The 16,832-nt window shown below is 43.4% G+C and overlaps 1 protein-coding gene across 4 annotated transcripts in view; it reads right to left on the reverse strand.

The window, feature by feature from the left end:
- Positions 1–306: 306 nt before the first annotated feature.
- Positions 307–16,832, reverse strand: part of SYNE3 (spectrin repeat containing nuclear envelope family member 3) — a 152,308-nt gene continuing 135,782 nt past the window's right edge. For all 4 annotated transcript variants that reach the window (XM_073609387.1, XM_073609386.1, XM_073609388.1 and 1 more), the window contains exons 21-26: positions 12,187–12,267; positions 6,718–6,865; positions 6,350–6,484; positions 5,293–5,448; positions 3,261–3,299; positions 307–890 (exon numbers count right to left, since the gene is read on the reverse strand). In XM_073609387.1, coding sequence (XP_073465488.1) covers positions 696–890; positions 3,261–3,299; positions 5,293–5,448; positions 6,350–6,484; positions 6,718–6,865; positions 12,187–12,267 — 754 coding nt within the window. In that variant the 3' untranslated portion in view covers positions 307–695. The remainder of the gene's footprint in view (positions 891–3,260; positions 3,300–5,292; positions 5,449–6,349; positions 6,485–6,717; positions 6,866–12,186; positions 12,268–16,832) is intronic.

Below are 16,832 nucleotides of genomic sequence, written 5' to 3' on the forward strand. Positions count from 1 at the left end.
TTCCTCCCACTGACACCAATGATGGGGCACTATTCCTCCCACTGACACCAATGATGGGGCACTATTCCTCCCACTGACACCAATGATGGGGCACTATTCCTCCCACTGACACCAATGATGGGGCAATGTTACCTCCCACTGACATCAGGGCATTTTCTACTCTCACTGGCCACAGTCCGGCCCCCCAAAGTCTAAAGAACAGTAAACTGACCCTTTGTTTAGGAAGTTTGGAGACCCCCAGGTCTACTGCAAAGAAAAGGTTAGCCGATTATAGTTAGCAACTTCATTTGAAAACAAGGCCTTGCCTTTCAGTAAAGTCAGAATTCTCCTTTAATACCACACATCTCAAATCGTTTGCCGCGGTCCGATGTGATTGTCAAAGCCAGAGAATACAAACAAGATACACTGTTATAAAACGTATATGTGCCAAGTGTAAAAAGTATAAATATCATTACAACATATAAAATATAAAACAAAGGCATTGCATATTTGTATATACATCACAGCTATATACAGGTTGAAATAAACCTTGCAGTCACTGCAGAGACCCCCCTCCCTGCCACCGCCCAGGCAGTGAAGGGGTTAATCAGCAATTATATACAAGATGGAAGAACAGCTGCCATAGCGAAAAGATTAAAAAAAAATAAAAAAGGGGGGGGGGGGCACAGTATATTCCAAGGAGAGCCGGCCGGCCTCTATGTGGGCGGGGGGCCGTCGTACTTGAGCATCAGGTTGAAGGAGCGTGCAAAATTGTTGGCCAGGGCGCAATTCTGGCTTTCATGCACTAGAGGGAGCAGGAAGGCCAGCAGGAGGAGGAGCAGAAGGAGGAGCTGTAGCGGTAGAGCGGCACAACAGACGCGGTGCAGGAACGAGCAGAGTCCTCCCGATTTCTGCAAGACACGGCAAAGATTATTAACTGCCTAAACCTGATTTCCAGGCAGCTATGAAAAGAAAATCAATTGTTGTGTAAAAAAGAAAATGAATTGCTATATATATAAAAAGAAAATGCTGTTGGTTATTCCTGTGTATTCCTGCATGCTGACAGGTAGAGAGAGCAGAGTGAGCAGAACTGATGACCCATAAATATGTTGCTACCTAAGGGTCCAATCATCAAGGTAACACCACCGTAATCCTTAACTCTAAAGTGGTGCCATCCTCTGCCAAATCTTTAGGGAGATAAGCCAAGTCCACACATGCCAACCGTACTGGATTTACTGAGACAGCCCCATATCTGGGTCCACCGTCCAGCTGATGCTGTGTCTGGAATCAGGGAATCAGCCATATTTTACCTACTGCACAAATGCACCGACTGAAAAAAAAGGCATTTATTGTGGGGATCGGGGCTGTGAGGGGGCGGTTCCTTCATGTACGGTGCCTTAAAAAAGTATTCATACCCCTTAAAATTTCCCACATTTTGTCATGTTACAACCAAAAACGTAAATGTACTTTATTGGTATTTTATGTGATAGACCAACACAAAGTGGCTCATAATTGTGAAGTGGAAGGAAAATGATAAATGTTTTTCAACATTTCTTACAAATAAATATGTGAAAAGTGTGGGGGGTACATTTGTATGGCGCCCCCCGGAGTCAATACTTTGTAGAACCCCCTTTCACTGCAATTACAGCTGCAAGTCTTTTTGGGGGTGTCTCTACCAGCTTTGCACATCTAGAGAGGACATTTTTGCCCATTCTTCTTTGTAAAATATCTCAAGCTCTGTCAGACTGGATGGAGAGCGTCTGTGAACAGCAATTTTCAAGTCTTGCCACAGATTCTCAATGTGATTTAGGTCTGGACTGTGACTGGGCCGTTCTAACACATGAATATGCTTTGATCTAAACCATTCCATTGTAGCTCTGGCTGGATGTTTCGGGTCGTTGTCCTGCTGGAAGGTGAACCTCCGCCCCAGTCTCAAGTCTTTTGCAGACTCTAACAGGTTTTCTTCTAAGATTGTCCTGTATTTGGCTCTATCCACCTTCCCATCAACTCTGACCAGCTTCCCTGTCCCTGCTGAAGAAAAGCATCCCCACCACATGATGCTGCCACCACCATGTTTCACGGTGGGGATGGTGTGTTCAGGGTAATGTGCAGTGTTAGTTTTCCCCCACACATAGTATTTTGCTTTTAGGCCAAAAAGTTCAGTTTTGGTCTCATCTGACCAGATCACCTTCTTCCACATGTTTGCTGTGTCCTCCACATGGCTTCTCACAAACTACAAACAAAACCTCTTATGACTTTCTTTCACCAATGTCTTTCTTCTTGTCACTCTTCCATAAAGGTCAGATTTGTGGAGAACACGACTAATAGTTGTCCTGTGGACAGATTCTCCCACCTGAGCTGTGGATCTCTGCAGCTCCTCCAGAGTTACCATGGACCTCTTGGCTCTTCTCTGATGAATGCTCTCCTTGCCCGGCCGGTCAGTTTAGGTGGACGGCCATGTCTTGGTAGGTTTGCAGTTGTGCCATACTCTTTCCATTTTCGGATGATGGATTGAACAGAGCTCCGTGAGATGTTCAAAGCTTGGGAGATTTTTTTATAACCTAACCCTGCTTTATACTTCTCCACAACTTTATCCCTGACCTGTCTGGTGTGTTCCTTGGCCTTCATGATGCTGTTTGCTTTTAGTTAGATTTTAGTTAGGGGTATCAGAGTAAAGAGCGCTGAATACAAATGCCCCCCACACTTTTCATATATTTATTTGTAAAAACATGTTGAAAACCATTTATCATTTTCCTTCCACTTCACAATTATGTGCCACTTTGTGTTGGTCTATCACATAAAATCCCAATAAAATACATTGACGTTTTTGGTTGTAACATGACAAAATGTGGAAAATTTCAAGGCATGAGTATGAATACCTTTTCAAGGCACTGTATAAAAGTGGGGTCTGGGTAGGACCAACCTGTATATGGGCGTCATGGGCAGTCCCCATATATTTAGAGTTGAGGTCTGGGTGGGACAGCCCATAAACTGGGCATGATTTGGGTGGAAAAATGTACACTCCACCCAAAACATTGACCGAAAGTGTGGGTAGTTTTTGACCACTGTAGATGGGTCCTATGGTGATTGTGGGTGTGGCTTCCCACAGCAATGGGTGGGGCATATTAGGTCACAATAGACTTATTATACAGAAGATGTGGCAGGCATTTATAGATGGGGGGGGGGGGCTTACTATACATCTGTATTAATAAATTGCTCACAATAACTGACACAACATGCCGCTCAAAGCTTCTACAGCTGACAAGGAGGGAACACTTTACCTTGGTGACATCCCTGGGCTCGTGGTTCAGGTTTAGGCTCTGTAGGAAAGAAAAAGCAAGTGTTGAAAAGCTGGAAATAGCAGTTGGGGTTTTAATGAATAAAACGCGGTATCCCATAGCAACCAAATATCACCTTTCACTGATCTGACTTAAGGAATATACTTACCATGCATGGCATGTCATTGGTGATCCTTCTACTGCCCTAGTCTTTGATATACAAACATTATAAATATCCCATCAAAAGATTCATATGCGATTTTAATAATAAGTAATAAAAACGGGGCCCCGGAAGCCATATTGGGTGTAAAATTTGGGGCATCAGGTTAGTATGAAGTGCTGGGATTTTGGGTTTCATTCTCACTAGGGACTCGCTCAGCGTCAAGGTTTAAAGTTCATGTTTTGTATATGTTTGCTATCAGAATGTTTGCTATCAGAAGATAACATGAATCACGTTACACCCAAACTGGTTCTGGTGTGCGCTTATAATCAGAATGCAGCATCATTAGCCACACAAGGGTGTTAATTATGTGAAAGGTTAAAATTGTCTGTAAAAGGAGTCTGTTTTGGTCTGTGGAAGGTATCTGAGATCATGAGCACCTCATGGGTGGGACTGAGGTGAACAGTGACTGTGGTAGGAAAAGAAGATCATTGGCTCCTCAGCGGCATTACTGGGGTGAACTGTGTCTGTAGTGAAAAAATTATTGGCTCCTCAGGGGCAGAAATGATTTTGAATGTCATGTGTGTGTGTCTGTGGTTGAGACTTGATTAGCTCCTTAGAGGCGGGACTATAAACAGGGTCATTAGCTGCTCAGGGCAGAACTGATGTGAATGTTGAGTATCCATGGTAGAGACTTGAGACTGTTGGCTCCTCAGGGGCATGACTAAGGAGAATGGTGTCTGTAGTGAGGAGATACGATGATTGGCTCCTCAGGGGCAGAAATGATTTGAATGCCATGTGTGTGCCTGTGGTTGAGACGTGATTAGCTCCTCACAGGCGGGACTATAAGTAGGGTCATTAGCTGCTCAGGGCAGAACTGATGTGAATGTTGAGTATCCATGGTAGAGACTTGAGACCATTGGCTCCTCAGGGGCATGACTAAGGAGAATGGTGTCTGTAGTGAGGAGATACGATGATTGGCTCCTCAGGGGCAGAAATTATTTTAATGTCATGTGTGTGCCTGTGGTTGAGACTTGATTAGCGCCTCAAAGGTGGGACTGAGGTGAATTGTGTCTGTAGTATAGAAATAGGGTCATTAGCTGCTCAGGGCAGAACTGATATGAATGGTGAGTATCCATGGCAAAGACTTAGAACCATTAGCTCTTCGGGGGCATGGCTGAGGTAAATGGTGTCTGTAGTAGGAAAATAAGATTATTGGCTCCTCAAGGGCAGAAATTATCTGAATGTCATATGTGTGTCTGTGGTTGGGACTTGATATCATTAGCTCCTCAGAGGCGGGACTGAGGTGAATGGTGTTTGTAGTATATAAATAGGATCATTAGCTGCTCAGTACAGAACTCATGTGAATGGTGAGCATTCATGGTAGAGACTTGAGACCATTAACTCCTCAGGGGCATGACTGAGGTGAATGAGTGACTATAGTAGAAAAATATGATTATTGGCTCCTTGTGGAGCAAAAATTATTTGAATGTCATGTGTGTGTCTATAGTAGGGACTTGATATCATTAGATTCTCACACCCCCTCCCCTGCACAGCCATTCACTGGAAAGCTCAGTGTGCTGCTGTTTCTCCTCCCCCAGTTCCTATGCAGCTGAGAACAGAGGGAATGTGATCACCTATAAAAAAAGGTATTTATAATTTTCTTTTTTTATCTATACACAAATGTTTTGCCTTTCATTTTTATTTTAAACCGAATGGGTTGTTTTACAAGGTGATCGTTTACAATCACTTTAATTTTCATTATAAGTATTAGTGAAAGCTCTTTCCACACTGTTGGCAACAGAAGGTCATTTTGGTACATTTTAAAAAAAGCTGTGCTGACTCTTTAAATGATAATGTTTTTGACTCTCATACCGCGTGGTTCTCAGAATCGCGGAGTTTGGATTTGTAGAGCATCCAGCGATATCGTAGATCTTCAAATTTGAGGTCCTCCGTCACAGACATGCCCGGCCGACAGTGAAGGAGACCTTCGAAAAGCTTCTGGCCCTGATGGACCCGAGACTTCAACATCTGCACATAGCAAGAAGAAACTGTTACTCAATATGATACAATAAAGAAACCCGAACTAGAATATTTACCATCACCTTATAACTTACTCTAATAGACAGGAAGCCAGAACTCAAAAGATCATTGGGTGACCACAGATACTGTTATTTAAAGTATATATATATTTTTTTTTTGAGAAGCCAGTGGAGTGCAAAACACACCCAAAAACTTCCACCTGGTGACAAAAAAAGTGCACACACATAAAGAGTGAAACACAAAAACGCGCAACGGGTGTTACACTGATCCTCCACTAGGGAAGGACCTTACCCTGATCCCCCGAGGCATTAGGCTCCAGTTGGGGACTGAGGTACTTCACTTGGGTCCATCTGGCCGAAACCAGATGGACCCCCGTTCTCTGGAAGGTCTGCCGAAACAGACCCACCCAAGTACTTGGTGGGGCTCCCCCGAAGGGAAACCCATTGAGAGAGGGCGAACCAAGCCAGAAGTCCACCCCATCCCAAGACTTTCAGAGTAGGCCAGAGGACCCACACCCTATTCATCACACAGTGACAAACGTATATACACATCAAACAAAAAAAAAAAAAAAAAAGTGACAAACACGGGGATAAATAAAAAGAAAGTGGGGAGAAGGAAGTGGGAGAGAGTGAAAAGTGACCATTGTGCAATGTGAAATTTGAGTTCTCTGCAACCAAGAACCATTTAAATTTCAGGTGTCGCTCCAAGCAATCAGTCTGGGATACTCATAGGTCATAGGGGGTTCTTTGACTTAGCCCTGTGGGGTGGGGCGAAACGCATTGGGCGTGTGATCTGGAAAAAGTCAGGCTGAAGCTGCTTTCACTCTTTCTTACACCTAGCAAATTGCAGACTCTGTTGTATCATATTTACAGAATATCGATCCTCCTACCTGCAGGCTGCTTTGCCTTGTGTTCTCTCCATTGCTGCCGGACGATTCCTCCACACAAATCTGATTCAGTTTGATGTTCTCCTTCTTCAGCCAGCACTCAAAATCCATTAAGAGTTTTGTGTGATAATCACCTGTCTGCGTCACAAGGGAACAAAATGTTCTTTAATGACTATTTAAAGTGAATTGAAAGTCATAATTATTTATTACATCAGCAGGTTCTGCTTCCTATTTAATAGCACTGTACTGCGCACGTATTATTCCTATATTATTTATCTCAGACTTCTCACAGGGCTCAGTACAATCTCTATGTGGTTTATACGGGAACTGACATATGATGTTATCATAATACAGACACAGTTTTCTTTTACCTTGTTCCCTCCTATACTTTGTGCTGGAGAAAAATCCACAACATCCACAGATTCCCGTAAAGAGACAACGTTCCGATTCCCTCTCCGCGTCCCCCGAGACTCCAAAGAATTCCTCTCACCTTCCTTCAGGCTGTTTCCAGTGGTTATCCTTCAAGATAAAAGTCTCTGTTAGAGCGGAGATAATAATAAGAAAGGAAGATCACCGCCACTGATCTGCTGCGGAGAGACCGCTGTGTCATCTTTCCCTTCTACCACTATAGAGGTAGATTGTGGAGGGAAAACAAACCGGGAAAGAGGAGATACTATCAGCAGAGCAAGTAGAGCAAGTGTCACCGCATGCCAAAAGAAGGAGAGTAGTGAAAGAAAATAAGGAGAGAAAGAAAGAAAGAAAGAAAGAAAGAAAGAAAGAAAGAAAGAGAGAGAGAGAGGTAGGACAGAGAGAGAGAGAGGAGAGCAGGGGCGTAACTACCACCATAGCGACCCATGCAGGCGCTATGGGGCCCGCAGCCAAGTGGGGCCCAGTGAGGATGAGAGCACCGCCGGCACAGTCTCCCAGCCAGGGGAAGAGAGAGGAGACCTGTGCCCCATACAGCGTGACCTGTGCCCCATACAGCGTTGCCTGTGCCCAATACAGCCTGGTCTGCCTGTGCCCCTACAGCCTCACCTGTGCAGAGGAAGAGGCAAGCCACCCGGATCAGCAGAGAGCTGAATTGTCCGATGTAATAGCTTTCATTAGAACTTCCAGTGTTCCGGGGGCTCACGTCACATAGCTCCACCTCTTGGCCCGGCGCCTTTGATAGACAGAACGCCAATCAAATGCGGGACGTGTGACGTCATCAAAGGCGTCATGCCAAGAGGTGGGGCTATGTGACGATGAGCCCCGGGAAGACGGGAAATTCAAATGAAAGCTATTACAGTGGGCAATCCCGCTCTCTGCTGATCCGGGTGGCTTGCCTCTTCCTCTGCACAGGTGAGGCTGTATGGGGCACAGGCAGACCAGGCTGTATTGGGCACAGACAATGCTGTATTGGGCACAGGTCACGCTGCATTGGGCACAGGTCACGCTGCATGGGGCACAGGTCACGCTGTATAGGGCACAGGTCACGCTGCATTGGGCACAGGTCACGCTGCATTGGGCACAGGTCACGTTGAATGGGGCATAGGTCACGCTGTATGGGGCACAGGTCATGCTGCATTGGGCACAGGTCACGCTGCATTGGGCACAGGTCACGCTGTATGGGGCACAGGTCACGCTGTATGGGGCACAGGTCACGCTGCATTGGGCACAGGTCATGCTGCATTGGGCACAGGTCACGCTGTATGGGGCACAGGTCACGCTGTATGGGGCACAGGTCATGCTGTATGGGGCACAGGTCACGCTGTATGGGGCACGGGTCACATTGTATGGGGAACAGGTCACGCTGCATTGGGCACAGGTCACGCTGTATGGGGCACAGGTCACGCTGCATTGGGCACAGGTCACGCTGCATTGGGCACAGGTCACGCTGCATTGGGCACAGGTCACGCTGCATTGGGCACAGGTCACGCTGTATGGGGCACAGGTCACGCTGCATTGGGCACAGGTCACGCTGCATTGGGCACAGGTCACGCTGCATTGGGCACAGGTCATGCTGTATGGGGCACAGGTCACGCTGCATTGTGCACAGGTCACGCTGCATTGGGCACAGGTCACGCTGTATGTGGCACAGGTCACGCTGCATTGACACTAGGGCAGCTGTGGGGTGGGGGCTGTTTGCAGGGGGGCCCCATACAACATCTTGCTATGGGGCCCTGCTATTTCTAGTTAAGCCCCTGGAGGAGAGAGAGAGAAAGAAAGAAAGAAAGAAAGAAAGAAAGAAAGAAAGAAAGAAAGAAAGAGAGAGAGAGAGAGAGAGATGGAGAGAAGAGAGAGAAGGAAAGAGAAGAGAACAAGAAAGGAGGAGACAAAAATCGAAGAAAGAAAGAAAGAAAGGGGAGAGAGATGGAGAGAAGAGAGAGAAGGATACAGAATCAAGAGAGAACGAGAAAGAGAGAGAAAGAAAGAAAAAGAAAAAAAAAAAAAAAAAAAGAAAGACAGAAAGAAAAAAATATATAGAGCGAAAGAAAGAGAGAGAGAGAGAGAGAGAGAGAAAGAGAAAAAGAAAGAAAGGAAGAAGGAAAATACATAGAGTGAGAGAAAGAGAGAGAGAAGGAAAGAAAGAAAGAAAGAAAGAAAGAAAGAAAGAAAGAAAGAAAGAAAGAAAGAAAGAAAGAAAAAGAAGAGAAGAATGGGAAAGAAAGAAAGAAAGAAAGAAAGAAAGAAAGAAAGAAAGAAAGAAAGAAAGAAAGAAAGAAAGAAAGAAAGAAAGAAAGAAAGAAAAAGAAGAGAAGAATGGGAAAGAAAGAAAGAAAGAAAGAAAGAAAGAAAGAAAGAAAGAAAGAAAGAAAGAAAGAAAGAAAAGAGAGATGAACAGAAGAGAGAGAAGGATATTGATTAAGAGAATCAAGAGAGAATGAGAAAGAGAGAAAGAAAAAAAAAAGAAGAAAGACAGAAAGAAAAAAAATATATAGAGTGAGAGAAAGATAAAGAGAGAAAGAAAAGAAAAGGAAAGAAAGAGGAGAGAGATGGAGAGAAGAGAGAGGATACAGATTAAGAGAATCAAGAGACAGACAGAAAGAAAGAAAGAAAGAAAGAAAGAAAGAAAGAAAGAAAGAAAGAAAGAAAGAAAGAAAGAAAGAAAGAAAGAAAGAAAGAGAAGGACAGAGATTAAAGTGGTTGTATTGCCCACTTGGTGATTTTCACCTACAGGTAAGCCTATATTCACTCTGCATGCAGCCACTGACGTCAGCGGCGCATGCGCTCTGAAGGTCCGATGGATCGTGCCGAAACTTCAGAGCTTCTTGCTGGAATGGATGGCTCCCTTGCGCATGCGCAGGAGTGACGCCATCGTAGCTCCGGCCACTTACAGAGCCAGAGCCTGCGAACCCGGAAGAGACACAGAGGGAACGTGTCAGCCCCCTCAGCAGTGACTGGGCGCTGCTGAGGGGGCTTTGTTCTAAGGTAAGTAATTCATAATGTGCTAGTGTGCGATGCATACTAGCACATTATGCTATTGTCTTGCAGGTTTTTTTTTTCAGTAGTTCGCTACCGCTTCAAGAGAATTAAGAGAGAGAGTAGGAAAGAGAAGGATAGAGATTAAGGGATTCAAGTGAGAATGAGTGAGAATGAGAAAGAAAGAGAGAAAAAAAAGAGAGAGAAAAAGAGAGAGAAAGAGAAATAAAGAAAATATATAGAGTAAGAGAAAGAAGGGGAGAAAGAAGGGGAGAAAGAAGGGGAGAAAGAAAGAAAGAAAGAAAGAAAGAAAGAAAGAAAGAAAGAAAGAAAGAAAGAAAGAAAGAAAGAAAGAAAGAAAGGGAGAGAGAGAGAGATGGAGAGAAGAGAGAGAAGAGAGAGAAGGGAACAAGAAAGGAGGAGACAAAAATCGATAAAGTAAAAGAGGTGGATGTGAGATAAAAAGAAAGGGGGGAGAGAAGGAGAAAGGAAATAGGAAGAAGTCTCATGAGAAGAGATATAGAGAGAGTACAAAAGAGATATAAAAAAAGAGGATGACGTAAGAATATAACACAAATATTGATCTATCACTGTTCACAGAACAAAGGTTTGGAAACAAACAATCATTCCAAAATTGCAGAGTTCTCATAAAATGACCCCAGATTGTTGGTCCACCTATGAAACTTGTAATAATCAGAAGACATCAAACCTTCATTGAATTATAAGGAAAATAGTTCATGTATGTCCACCTCTTGAGCTATACAAACTGCTCACATTGTATAGATATACTGTATATATATATATGTAGCAATAACTCTCGGTGGAGCTGCTGGTTTAAAGCGGGCTGTTACCGTCACCTTCGTTACCTTTATTTCACCAGAACCAGGTCTAGGGTCCCGTTGAGTTTACCACCAAACAATGTAGGCACCGGACACTTGAGTATCTTTTCCAATGCTTTAATAAACTTGAGTTGAAGGAAGTAGCAGGAAAGAGGTAGAAGGAAAGTTGCAGGGAAGCTCAAATACCTTTTCTTAGCGTTCTTAATGTAGCATTAGGGATTGAAAGCTTGTAGCTGATTATACTCTCTCTGTAGAATTGAATCTTTGCCCGCCTGGATAGGTTTCTCTCACCAACCTAGCAGCCAGTACGCAGCACGAACAAAAGTCTCTGCCACAGACTTGATTAGAATAGAAACCCGTACGATCCTCTGCCACAGGATGTAATTGTTTACGGTGAAAAGCAAACACAGCACTAGAACCTTTAAGCCAACCCGGCAGTACTATGCAGTAGGATTACTTCAGGATGCGTCCTCCAACCGAGTCACCAGGCCCCTCTCCAGACCAGCACTCTGCATGATCCTTCCATGATGGGTCCTCCCCTGGGATCTCCTCGGTTGTCCAGGTTCTTCACTCAGGATAGACAGCCCAGGACCATTCCTCTGCTGCTGTGGTAGGCCCCAGACTGGGCCCACCCACATGCCGCAGCGACGTGGGCCTCCCGATCGGAGGACCACAAGGTGGTACTCTTAGCGCATACCTGTCGGCCAGGAGGGTCAGAAGGGCCAGCAGGTGGACGGAAAACGACCTCAAAACATGGCGTCTGACCCATAAATACCCTCTCCCAAAATGCAACTCGGAGGACCACCTCCACCGAGTTATCCCTGGGACAGAGGAGCACTTATACACTTTAACGTTTTGCCTTTCCAACACCAACCCATGGGGACAACGACACCCAAAGGCACAGTGTGAAACCACATGCAACACAGCCAAGCTGGAACAGAGGCAAACCTAACTACACATAAACAGATAACCCACTAAATTTACCTATCAGCAGTAGATGAAAAATCTAACAGCGCTACATATATATATATATATATATATATATATATATATATATATATATATATATATATATATATATATACTGTTTCCCCAAAAATAAGACCTAGCGTGATTGTCGGTGATGGCTGCAATATAAGCCCTACCCCCCAAATAAGCCCTAGTGAAAGTCCTTGTAGGCCTTATTTTCAGGGTAGGGCTTATTTTTGGGGAAACGGGGTAGGGCTTATTTGGGGGGTAGGGCTTATATTGCAGCCATCACGGACAATCACGCTAGGTCTTATTTTCGGGGAAACAGGGTATAGACTGTATGGAGGTATGTAGCAGTACGGATTGCTCTGTTTCCATACTGGTAAGATATGGAATTCTATACCTGAAAAACAAACCCATCCAGTGTGCTGCTTCAGTGCTCATGTGTCCATGATAGATTGGTCAGTGTAATACCGCTCCTATCTATGGTATACAGCCATGGTGGGGGATGGTGTGTTCTCCATGGGGGGGGGGGGTCAGTATGTGTGGAGGGTAATCAGGAGTGAAGAGACTTTATTTATTTATTTATTTCTCTCTTACTTTCTCTTTCTCTCTCTTTTGCTCTCTTACCTGCTATTTACTGTTGTTCTTTTCAGACTTCTAGTGTAACTTGATGAAACGTTCAGCTCTTCTCCGTGTCCATCACTGGTGCTAGGAAGAGAAGAGTCATTGACTGGTCAGCCTTCAGCTGTAATAGGCAAACCTGGATTCTCTCTGAAGTGATGGAACTGGGACTTGGATCATCTTTCAGGGAGATCTGCATGAAAATAGCGACTTCCGTCTCTGAAGTCATTGTCCTACTACAACCCCACCCCGTTTGTCAGAGAGGCATGAATAACATGGAGGGCAGTCATGCCTTTTGCTTGGAGGAACATACAGAGGAATGTACCAGCAGCTCTTGGTGCCTACATCTAGATCCCCCTTTTACCTCTAGAGCCCATTTACAGTATAGGCTTCCTATCTATGGTATATGGCCATGGCGGGGGACAGTGTGTTCTCCATGTATATGGGGGGGGGGGGTTTCAGTATGTGTGTTGGGGCAGGACTGGAACAAGAGGGGGACAGGAGGGGTGGCTGCGGAGGGGGGGGGGGGGCACTGCAAGAGAGTTCCTGCTACAAGCTGACAGGAGTACTCACAGCAACTTCACTACTCCTGTCAGTGCAAAAGTTACAGGCCAAATTTTCAGAGGAGGAGAGAGCCGGGAGTCAGCTGTGCTCCTTCTCCCCTCCAGCTCCTCCACACTCGTGCCACTGCCATGCTCCGATCAAGAGTGTCAGATCGGGACTGTGCAGGGTTTATAAAGAATGTAGGTAAACAAACCCTAAAAAAAAAAAAAAAATCACGATCTGACAGCCAATGCCATCACTAGTACTGCGATTCCAGCAAACAAATAAAAAATAAAAAATGGAAAAGCCGCGCTTAAAAAGGAAAATGAAATGAAAATCAGTGTTGTATAAAACTATACAATAATCTCTGTAAAAAATATGAACGGTGATTATGAAAGTTCAAAGTAATAGTCCCAACTTTAAAAAATAATGATAACACTCAGTGACAAGCGGACTGTATCCCCGACTGTTGAGTGGCATGCTTACCAGAATGTAAGCCAATCAGGCGGATGGCTTTAACCCAGCCTGGGCCTTGTTATGAACCAGTCACAGTAGGGTATAACGATAATCCACTTGCGATGGATACGCGTTATAATCCACAAAAAGGTTTTTATCCCCAAAAAATATAAAATACTAACATAGCGTAATACTGTCACATACATCAACTTAAATAAATATATAGGAATGACACTCACATTGTGAAATAAAGATATGCATATAATAAACACCCAGTGCTTGAAAAATGAATGAATTGATAACCACCAACTTCACACAGGGGGCCTCCTTACCAGATGCCAAATAATAAGTGCAAATTCCAAAGATTAGTGAAAAATCAACCAGTGAAAAGATCGATAAGTGCACCAGCCCCACACGGAGAACCTGCTTACCAGATGGTAAATGACAAATGTCAATGCTATAGATGTGGAACTTCAACCGGTGAAAAAATCAACAACACATAGAGAGCCTGCTTACCAGATAGACTCAAAAAGGCAAATGGCTAAACGACCAAATAGACATCCAGCTGTAAGGATAGAGGTGTGGATGGACGGTCCGTCCTTACGTCTTCAAACCGAAGGTTCCTTGGCTCACATGTTGTAAATAGGAGCAATCCCAAAAAGAATAGAGATGCCAATAGCGTGATATCGTATATAATATTTTATTTGTATAAAGAAATTACTTACAAATGAACTGTGTTTAAGAGCGATAAAAAGTAGATCGAAGCCGGCTGGCAACAAACAAAAACTCCCGTCATCAATGGAGCGGCGTGGTGACGTCAGCACGTACCTCCCAGACGCGTTTCGTCATAGATTGACGTTTTCAATGGGGAACGGGCAGCGTGCTGAGCAGCCACCATATATAGGCAAACCAAGCCTTACCAGATGCCAGATAATAAGTGCAAATTCCAAAGATTAGTGAAACATCAACTAGTGAAAAGATCGATAAGTGCACCAGCCCCACACGGAGAACCTGCTTACCAGATGGTAAATGACAAATGTGAATCCTATAGATGTGGAACTTCAACCGGTGAAAAAAATTAAAATAGTGCACCAACACCACATAGAGAGCCTGCTTACCAGATAGACTCAAAAAGGCAAATGGCTAAACGACCAAATAGACATCCAGCTGTAAGGATAGAGGTGTGGATGGACGGTCCGTCCTTACGTCTTCAAACCGAAGGTTCCTTGGCTCACATGTTGTAAATAGGAGCAATCCCAAAAAGAATAGAGATGCCAATAGCGTGATATCGTATATAATATTTTATTTATATAAAGAAATTACTTACAAACGAACAGTGTTTAAGAGCGATAAAAAGTAGGTCGAAGCCGGCCGGCAAAAAAAAAAACCTCCCGTCCTCAATGGAGCGGCGTGGTGACGTCAGCACGTACCTCCCAGACGCGTTTCGTCATAGATTGACGTTTTCAATGGGGAACGGGCAGCGTGCTGAGCAACCACCATATATAGGCAAACCAAGCCTCGCTTTGAGTCCCACAAGGAGAATTACAAAGTGCCATCTTAAGTATGGGCGCAACGTTGAAATGCCAATACAGACTAAGAGGAATAGAGGAATTACATCTCTATTCCAATAAATTGAAAATGAATTATATCAGGCCATTTATATATGGTATATAAAAATCATATTTTAAATAATAGTCTGAACAATAAATAGTCAATATCAGATGTGTTAATTACCTACAAATGAACTGTGTTTAATAGCGATAAAAAGTAGGTCGAAGCCGGCCGGCAACAAACAAAAACTCCCGTCCTCAATGGAGCGGCGTTGTGATGTCAGCACATACCTCCCAGACGCGTTTCGTCATAGATTGACGTTTTCAATGGGGAACGGGCAGCGTGCTGAGCAACCACCATATATAGGCAAACCAAGCCTCGCTTTGAGTCCCGCAAGGAGAATTACAAAACGCCATCTTAAGTATGGGCGCAACCTTGAAATGCCAATACAGACTAAGAGGAATAGAGGAATTACATCTCTATTCCAATAAATTGAAAATGAATAATATCAGGCCATTTATATATATATAAAAATCATATTTTAAATAATAGTCTGAACAATAAATAGTCAATATTAGATGACAAAACAAGTAAAGATAGATGTAATCTACATTACTGTAGGAGGAGTCAAAAACCAATTTGGCAATGATCAAATTGACTTATAACGATAGATGAAAATTATTATTCAGACATAAAGATTATTAAAAAAAATTTTTTAAAAATTTCAAAAAAATTATTTTATATTAAATAAACTAATAAGAAATTAGTTGATTAACTCAAAAAAGGAAATTACTATAATATTCAAGTAGTAGATGGCCAGCCAAAAAGGGGGGGGGGGAGCCACTAACAAATATTGTGAATATTAAAAATATTGAAAATAATTAAAAAATGTAAACTTTTTTTTTTTTTTGAAAAACCCCTTCCAGGGCTCAAAGCAAACATAAAATATTAAGAGTTGTCAATGAAAGCGTTAACGTCCACGTCACCATTCAATCCATAGGGCACATATGTCCTCACCCTATGGATCCAAGACATTTCAAGCCTAGAAATTTCTCGCACCATAGAGCTCCCCCGCCAATATGGTCTGTATTTATCTATCCCTAAAAAAAGGGTATTGGAGGGGTCTCTATTATGCACTAGACGATAATGTTTTGAAATGGAATGGTTTCTGAACCCAGATATAATGTTGGTGATATGCTCATTGAGCCTAACTTGAAGAGGGCGTTTGGCCTGCCCAATATGTTGCAAGCCACACGGGCATTGCAATAAATATACCACACCCAAAGTGGAACAGGTAATAAATTGGGTAATGGTATGCATCTTATGAGTACTTGTGGATTCAAATGTCTGGGTTCTTCTGTGCGTGCAACTGCTTAGAGAGCATACGTGACACCTTCTACATTGATAGAAACCTGTTAACTGGCTAAAAAAGTTAGTTTTATTCACTGGAGGATCTAAAATATTGGGGGCCACTCTATTTCTGAGCGAGGGAGCACCTCTAAACAATATCTGTGGTCTAGCCGGCAAAACTTTATTCAAGATTTTATCATTATTGACAATATGCCAGTGTTTAGAGACTATCTGCTTTATCTTTTGTGTGCTGAAGAGAATACGTAGTTATGAAGGGCACTCCTGAATCTGGGCCTAAATTACTCATCCGAGGTTTTTCTCGGAGTAACAATTCCCTATCCATACCTTGCACTTCATTAAGCACAGGCAACAACTTATCCATGGTATATCTTTTTTCAAGGAATCTACCGGTAAGCGTGTTAGCCTGTGTTAAAAATACCCATGAGTCCAAGCAATTCCTACGTAATCTCATGTATTGGCTCTTAGGTATTGAATTGAGCCAAGGACGATGATGACAGCTGTCCAATCAGATGTAGGAATTGCGGTCGGTGTTCTTAAAAAAATGTAGATGTAGACAAAATGCCACCCTCTATGGTAAAAGTCAGGTCCAAAAAATGTATCTGAGTTTGACTCATCTCAAAATTAAGATGAATCCCCCGATCATTCTGATTTGAAGAAGACATGAACTTCCTGGCCATCACCATCCCATAGGAGGAGGATGTCATCAATATACCTAGCCCACAGGATAAGAT

Source organism: Aquarana catesbeiana, linkage group LG13, assembly GCF_042186555.1.
Source record: "Aquarana catesbeiana isolate 2022-GZ linkage group LG13, ASM4218655v1, whole genome shotgun sequence".
Taxonomy (NCBI): Eukaryota; Metazoa; Chordata; class Amphibia; order Anura; family Ranidae; genus Aquarana; species Aquarana catesbeiana.